The 8,878-nt window shown below is 32.7% G+C and overlaps 1 protein-coding gene across 1 annotated transcript; it reads right to left on the bottom strand.

Annotated features, from left to right (window-relative positions):
* Nucleotides 1–1,060: 1,060 nt before the first annotated feature.
* On the bottom strand, nucleotides 1,061–2,605 carry LOC107467801 (syntaxin-related protein KNOLLE). The gene is made up of 2 exons (XM_016086988.3): nucleotides 2,502–2,605; nucleotides 1,061–2,424 (listed from the first exon to the last, which is right to left on the bottom strand). Exon 2 carries the CDS (start codon nucleotides 2,412–2,414, stop codon nucleotides 1,467–1,469), a length of 948 nt encoding a protein of 315 aa, XP_015942474.1. The 5' UTR covers nucleotides 2,415–2,424; nucleotides 2,502–2,605; the 3' UTR covers nucleotides 1,061–1,466.
* Nucleotides 2,606–8,878: the final 6,273 nt, after the last annotated feature.

Here is an 8,878-nt window from a genome sequence, read left to right as displayed (position 1 = left end):
TTAATAATTATTAATAGATTAATTTTATTTACGTACTAAAATTAAATATTATATTAATTTTTAAATATACTAGTTATTATATCACATTTAACTTTGAAATAATACTAAATTCATTTAAAATTGAAAAAAAATTAAATATTAAAAATTAAATTAAAATTAAATTAAAATATTATAATTATTAGAATTTTACAGGAAATTCAATTTAAATATTAATTTAATTTAATTTAATTCGAACTCCTTTTTATAGGGAATTCACTTGTAATTCGAATCAACTCGATTCGAACTCCCCTAAGCCACGTACTCCATGTAATTCGAATTGATATAATTCGAATCTTGCATGCCTAATTCGAATCTAATTGATTCGAACTACGTGGGAAGAGTATTTGGTCATAATTCGAATTGAATCAATTCGAATTATGTGCAAAGCTAATTCGAATCAAGATTCGAATTATATAAAAATGTGTTCTGGTGGATTGATGTATCAAAATTTGTTTTGGCGGATTTGGGTAAAAATGAGCTCCCCTTGGCTCATTTGAGTTTTTTACCCTATAAAAAGTGAAGAAATAACATCATTGTCGTTGAGAAACTCTTGTTACCTTGTATTAGACGTTATTATGCAAGAAAAAAAGAGACAAATACTTGTTAGTGATATAAAAATTTAGTAATTTACTATAATCACTAGGTTTGCTTTTAAAAGATACAGTTACAGTAGGCTAAATAACAGACATTTATAAATTTTTAATTTAACAAAATGACAAGGGTATTTTTTAAGAAAAATAAAATCTATGAATAAAGATAAATAGCATAGTTTGAAGGATAAATATTGAAGCTATCTTTTTCCAAGACAAATTTGGTCAACCAAATAAACAAGAAGTTGCCTATGAACGATGATAATGATGAAGGCAATCTGTCACTAGGTTTTTGGTACTTTACACGAAATTATTATTATACTTGCAACATTATTTGCAATTACAACCGCTGGTATTTGTTGTAGGGAGATATTTTTATCTGTGCAAGCTAAGCCTCTCAAAATTCACAGGCATAATAATAAATCCAAGTATAGCAATTTAAGCTGATCTAACATTGTTTCAAGGCTTTCAATTCACACTGTTTTGAATATGCACCAGCAGACACAAGGCCTACTTTAGAAGACAGTAATTTTCTATAAGTATCTATCTATGAATTCTTCTCCCCCAAAACTTACCAAAAATTTGCATATCCAAAGAATTCTTTGAATTAGGACAAAAACAATATCAGCTTAAGAATCTAAAAAGACCAGCAAAGTAGTAACAATTTCAGAATCTAAGAACATAGTTGGTAGCATTCAACATTCAGAAAAGGGGCTAACTTAATTTCAGCTGATATGAACATAATACATGAACAAATGGCAGAAAACAAGGAGGAGAGTCGTAGGGTACAACTCTGCAGCAACTAGAAACCAAGAATCATGAGAAATGTTGATCCCTTCAAGAGCTACTGAAACTGGTGGCGATGGGAATGACAATAACAAGGATGAGGATGAGAAGAATAATGATCCCAACGCAGAGCCACTTCCTACTGTTCCTCTGGTACTTTTTAGCGCTCACAAGTTCTTTGTTAGCATCCTTAACATAGTGAGAAGCATGGATCACGTGGTGCTCAATGTCATCCATCTTCTCCCCTTGAGCCTCCACCATAACCGCCATGTCCAAGAACACCTGATGCAACTCAAGCAAGCTCTTCTCGATCTCTTTCGCCGCATCGTGCCTGTCCTGAATCTCAACCACCGTTTCCATCACTTTCCCCCTCCCATGCTCCCCAATCGCCTTCCCCAAGAACTCCTCTTCTTCCCCATTCGAAATTATCTTCTCGATCACCTCTTCGTCCGGGTACTCACCGGTCACCGTGAAGTACCTTCTTCCAACAGTCTCCTTGTACTCTGTCATCATCCTCTGCCTCAGCCCCTGGAACTCCATCATCAGCTCTTTCAGCTTCTTCCGGAGCCCGTTCGTCACCGCGATCCGAGTGCGGTAGATGGCGGTTGTGGTCCCGTCCTTGAGTCCCGAGAGCCTCCTGTTTGCGGAGTTGGCTTTGTCCATGTCTTCCAGATGGGCTCTAATGGCCCGGGCCTTCTTCAGAAGCGTCACAATGTCGGAATTGATTCTTGTCCTTAGAGATTTCAGAGCGTTGGGCTTGTGGAGTGATTTTCCCTCCTCGTTGGCCTGTTGGAGCCTCTCGAGTATCTCGCGGAGGCTCGCCATTTCCGTCTTCACCTTCTCGGCTTCCTCCAAGAACAGGCCCATGTCCGTGTCCATGTGAGTGGTGGAAGAGCTCAGCTCCACTCCCTGCCCTGCTTCCAAGTCCAATTCGTCTTTCATTGCCGCTTTCTTCAGATCCACGTAGCTCGTGAATGACTTGGTCATTAGGTCGTTCATTTTCGATTCCCTGCAACAACACAAACACCAATCAGAACTCTCTGCAACAATTTAGGTTGGCGAAATTGTGAGTTGAAACAAACATACCTAAGATTTGAAGCACGAAATGTAGCAAGGTAAGTTATGTCTGTGTGTTTGTTGAAGAAGAAGAAGAAGTGAAGGGTGTTTTATGAGTTCAAAAGTGTAACGGATAGTTTAATAAGGAAACAATAGAGCCGTTGCCCAATTCAACGGCTACATTTTTTTCTTTCTTCAAATGTTGTATTTTATTTCCTTTTTTATCCCCAGTTTAACTTGTGTTCTATGCGCTTAAGTCTTAACTCCCACTTGTTAATTAGATCTCGCCTAATTAAGTTCTATAAATTAAACTACGCCATAAATATTTTAACATTATAATACTCAATGTCCATTCTAAAAGTTTGATTTCTTTTTTAGTTTACAGGCGATATTATTTTTCGGGTAAAAAATTCAAATGTGCCGAGGAGAGCTCATTTTTACCCAAATTCGTCAAAACAAATTTTGATACATCAATCCACCAGAACACATTTTTATATAATTCGAATCAATAAGATTCGAATTAGCTTTGCACATAATTCGAATTGATTCAATTCGAATTATGACCAAATACTCTTCTCACGTAGTTCGAATCAATTAGATTCGAATTAGGCATGCAAGGTTCGAATTATATCAATTCGAATTACATGGAGTACGTAGCTTAGGGGAGTTCGAATCGAGTTGATTCGAATTACAAGTGAATTCCCTATAAAAAGGAGTTCGAATTAAATTAAATTAAATTAATATTTAAATTGAATTCCCTGTAAAATTCTAATAATTATAATATTTTAATTTAATTTTAATTTAATTTTTAATATTTAATTTTTTTTTTTCAATTTTAAATGAATTTAGTGTTATTTCAAAGTTAAATGTGACATAATAACTAGTATATTTAAAAATTAATATAATATTTAATTTTAGTACGTAAATAAAATTGATCTATTAATAATTATTAATATAAAAGTTTCTTATTAATTATTTAAATTAGATTTAATAGTAAAATAATATTAAATCTGTTTAAAATTTTATAAAATTAAAATAGGCTATTTAAAATATTAAAAAATAAATTAAAAAATTAATTTAAATATTAAAAATTAAAATAATACTTTATCCTATAATGTATTATTTATACTCTCTATCTTCTTTATTATTTTTACACTTAACTCGTGACAGTGGGATATATTCCCTTATCTTGTGGGATTAGGGATGTCAATGGGGCAGGGGATCCTCTGTTGTCAAGTAGAGAGAGAGATATATATGATAACGTGGAAGCAGAAAAAAATATGACGGTTACTTTTAATGTTGGGAAAGTACGAGGACCTAATAGAAGTTTATGAAGTATTAGAAATATAATTATTAGTGTTATTTTTTTTCGTTATATTTAATTTTTGTGAAAAAAATAGATGATAATTTAATTTTATCCAAGTAAAAGATTAAAAAATCTTTACAAAAATAATAAATGAATAAATAAAAATTGAGGTTAGCATTTTATGACACATACATATCAGTTATACAGTAAATAAATTTTAACATCACGAGTTACAATCATATGCTTTATTAAAAATTACTCTTAGTCAACATCGAGATTGACTTGGTAGATTATATTATTAAAAAAATTTTAAGTGTTTATTATTATTATTTATATTATATCAGATTCACAAGCTTGAAATCAAACACAAATAAACAAACAAACAACAAACGTAAAATCATGACGCAGGTGCATAATTTCTGCATGCACTATTCAGAGATCACCATCATCAACAGATAGGAAGAGAAAACTTATTTAAGTTTTCTATTTTTTGTTTTCTTTAGTTTAGTTTATTCTTTGATATAAAGTTCTTTATCTTTTTCCTTTTCTTTGGTCGTGACATAAATAGAAAAAAGCTTGATTAGTTTATTCTTTGATAATAAAAGTTCTTTCTCTTTTTCCTTTAATTTTCTTTGGTCGTGACATAAATAGAAAAAAGCTTGATTGTATCGATGAGTCGGTGGGATAACATGATATTTGGGGATAGAAACAATATGAATATGAATAATGTGATACATATAAGTATTTTTGTTAATTAAATTTAATTAAATTGATCTAATATTAATAAAATATAAATAATATTATTTTAAATATTATTATTTAATTTATAAAAAAATTTAAATATATAAAATTACTAAAACATATATAATCACGTTAGTTTATTACCAAACACGGGTAGGAGTGTTTGCGATGCGGTTTGGTTCGGTTTTAAGAAAAAAAGTTATCCAATCCGAACGCTTAATTATGTGCGGTACGGTTTGAATTGAATGGAATTTTTTTGGAAATTCAATATGATCCGATCCAATTACAAGCGGTTTAGATTGGTTTGGATTGACGGTTTTTAAATAAAAAAATTAAATACATATAACAAGTCTCAAAATCAAATTTTAAATAATCAACAATGACATAACAAGTCTTAACAATATCTTAAAAAGTAAATCATAACATAACAATAGAAATAAAATTATTGGTTGGTTAAAATAAATAAATAAATAACATTTTGAATATAAAATATTTATTAAATAATAATAATACATGAATAATAGAAAAATGTATAACAAATTGAACATGTTATAAGTATAATTGTATATTATAGCACATTGTGCGATTTGGATTGGATTGGATCGGTTATGAAAAGTAGATCCGAAATCCGATCCAATCCAGCGCTTTGCAAAAAATATAATCCAATCAAATCCGAATTAGTGCGGTTTTAATCGGTTTTCAGTTTGGATCAGATTGGATGAACGTTTTAATTTGGATCGGTTTAGATTTGAACACCCCTAAATACGGAGACATAGCTTTCATTAAATAATAAATATAAATAATAAAAAAATAAGAAGCAAGTGATCATTTTTGGCAGCACTTGAAACTAATAATGGAATGAAAAGGTCTAGAAAAACAATACTCTTTCTAAATAATATTAATAACATTAATTAATAATTATTATTTTTAATTTCTTTTAAAATAAAATTTAAATAACCAACTGTAAACACATTTTAAATAATAAGAATTAGTAAAATATCCGTTTCCCGAATAACGTTTTTTCTCTTTTTTATTAACAATCATAAATCCTTTTCTCCACACCTGCACTACGTCCCATCTTTGCTCTCCTCAACTCCTCACCGGAATCTCGCGAAACACTACACGTATTTTGGCTCCTTCATGCGTCCGCAACCATTCCACGCAATTGTGCTTTGTCGTGTCTCCCCAACCGTCGCTCGCAGCTCAGTCCCGTCGCGCCTCCATCCCGTCCATCGCTGTAGGCAGTCTAGTCTCATCGTGCCACCGCAAGCAACCCAACTTCGTCCTTCATCACGCCACAAGAATTGTCTCTGCCCTCCGTCACTACTATTGTATCGTCGGGTTTCATGTTACTACTACAGGAAGAAGTCGCGCCAATGACACAATCGCAACACCCCTTTGTATCGTCGTCCTCCATCGTGTTCTTCCGCCGCCGTTGGTCTTTTTCTTTTTTTCCTTCCGCGACGTGGGGCGCCCTCCACCTTCCATAAATCATCTCGCAAGCCTCACGGATATTTCTTTTTATTGTACATAAATGTTTAGTTTTTATTGTACATGGGTATTTCTTTTAAACTCGATGGATGTTGTTTTTTATTGTACATAGATGTTTCTTTTTATTGCGACTCTAAGGTCCAACATTGTCGACAATGTTGGCGGCGTGATAGGGGAGGGAGGAATGGAGTGGCTGTGGTGAAAATAAGATAATGAAAAAGAAGAAATGTGTAATTAGGAGTAAGGATGGATAATATATTTTTTCATGTTTAGTAGACCTATGGTGTAGTCTGTAAAATTCGGTAAATTAATAAATAATTAAATAATAAATTAATTATGAGTCAAATAAATTAGAAAATTAAATTTTATATTTTAGAAAAGTAAAAATATTTAAAATACGAATTAAAATATTAATTTTAAAGATTTTGGCCTAAAATTAAGCTAATGAGCCAAATCGATTGGATCGAGCCGTATTAGACCCAAGGCCTAACATATATATACAAGTTCAACCTTCTCTTCTCCCTCATTTCACATGAAACACGCTAAGGAAGAAGGAAGGAGATTAAGAACCTTAACTTTTAATTCAATCTTCAATTCCTCATAATTTTTAATCCGAAACTCAGATCGCTGCACTGTTTGTGGCCACATGACTGTCTCGCCGAGCTCTTCAAAACCATCTCAATAAAGTCATAAGAAATTCGAATTTCTCACCCAGCCCTTTCTTCTCTTTTGCATCATATTTTCTTGTCTTTGTCTACCACTACAAATGCACCTTTTGTCAACATTGTTGATAGTTCCCTCTTGGATGCAACACATAAAGGTTTTATTTCATAGTCAAATCTTACTCTCCCTAATACTTATTTTATTCCTAAATTAAACTTTAATCTTATCTCTATTGGTCAACTTGTTGATCTCGATTTTGATGTCAATTTTTCTATTTCTGGTTGTCGTGTGCAGGATTATCGAACGAAACAGATCATCGGGACTAGACGTAAGATCGGAAGTTTGTTTGAACTTGAGAATCTTCATATTCTTTTACGTCAAATCTATGTGTTGTTTCTTCTCCATCTACACTTCATTTTTAGCATCATCGTCTTATCTATAGCTCCTTAAAAAAATTGTGTCGTCTTATGTCTAAAGGTGTTTTAGGTCAGGTTAATCATGAGTTTTTTAATTGTATTTCTTTCAAACTGTAAAACAACTAGCATTATCTTTTCATAATAATCCATCTCTTTCTTACTCTCCTTTTGATCTTATTCACTCAGATGTTTGGGTCCTGCTCCCACCGCTTCTATAGGATGGGATCGATACTTTGTAGTATTTATTGATAATTATTCACGTTTTACTTGGGTTTATTTCATGACTAATCGTTTTGAGTTGCCTCAACTTTATATTAATTTTGCTACTATAATTAAAACTCAGTTTTTCAAGGTCATTAAAGTCTTTTGATACGATAATGCTATGGAATATCGTGACTTCAAACTTTTAAATTTTCTTGCTGAATAGGGTACTTTGTCCGAGTTTTCTTATCCTGATACATCTCAACAAAATGAAAGAGCTGAACGCAAACACCATCACATTCTTGACTCTATTCGTGCTATACTTATTTCTTCTTCGTGTCTTGAGCGTACTTGGGGTGAAGTTGTTCTCACTATTATCCATGCTATCAATAGAGTTCTTTATTCTGTCATTGGTAACACTACTATCGTTGAGCGTCTTTATCATTACCTCTATAGATTATAGCTCTCTTCATATTTTTTGTTGTGTCTGTTTTGTCCTTCTTCAGTCTCATGAGCATAATAAACTTGAACCTCAGGCTCGCATGTGTTATTTTCTTGTTATGGCACTAAATACAAGAGTTATCATTGTTGGGATCCCATCTCTCGATGTATTCGTATATCTCATCATGTTGTATTTTGGGTGCATTAAATATTCTCTAGTTTCTCCTCTTTTGAGTCCATTCCTTCTACCCAGTCATCATCATTTTTCACTAACTCCCATGTTGATCTTTTTTCTAGTGATGATACTACAGGTTCTATCTCCAGTCAACCTCTTGAGCCTCCTACTCTTGATTATCATTGATTTTCTACTATTCTTCATCACCATGAACCCAAGTCATTCTGAGAAACCTCTACAAATTCAAATTGACAACAAGTAATGCAGGAAAAAATCTAGGCATTTGAAAAAGCATACACTTGGGACTTGGTTGATCCTTCTTCTGATCAAGAAGTTATGGGTAGTAGATGGGTATACAGGATCAAGCTAAGACTCGCTCTGATAGTTTTATTGACCGTTATAAGGTACGATTGGTTGCTCAAGGATGTACGCAAGAATATGATATTGATTATGAAGAGACTTTTGCTTTTGTTGCTCGTCTCATATTTGTTCGCGCTTTCCTTGCCATTGCTGCGGTAAAAAAATAGGCTCTCAATCAGATGGATGTGAAAAATACATTTCTTAATGAGGATTTGAGGAAAAAGGTTTATATGAAATCATCCTGAGATATAATTGTCCTTCTAGCAAAGTTTGTCTCTTTCGTAAAGCACTTTATGGTCTTAAGCAAGCTCCTCGTGAATGGTTTAAAAAGTTCAGCACCACTATATGCAATATTGATTGCACTAGTAACCCTCATGAAAATGCTCTCTTTATTCCTAAAAGTGAACATGGAGTTGTTCTTCTACTTTTGTATATCGATGAAATGATCATGACTAGAGATTATGTTGATAGTATCTTTGATCTTAAAGCATCCCTTCACCACACTTTTGAAATGAAAGATCTTGGTTCTCTCAGTTATTTTTTTGGCCTTGAAGTCATATTCACAGATGACGGTGTCTATCTCTCTCAAGCTAAGTATGCTTCTGATCTTCTC

The sequence above is a fragment of the Arachis duranensis genome, chromosome 9 (assembly GCF_000817695.3).
Source record: "Arachis duranensis cultivar V14167 chromosome 9, aradu.V14167.gnm2.J7QH, whole genome shotgun sequence".
Lineage (NCBI taxonomy): Eukaryota > Viridiplantae > Streptophyta > Magnoliopsida > Fabales > Fabaceae > Arachis > Arachis duranensis.
The sequence above is the reverse complement of the archived record's forward strand: the minus strand, read 5'-3'. Positions and strand labels throughout refer to the sequence as shown.

Excerpts from the sequence above, each read along its gene's own strand:
- LOC107467801 (XM_016086988.3), bottom strand. The coding sequence starts at position 2,414 with ATGAACGACCTAATGACCAAGTCATTCACGAGCTACGTGGATCTGAAG.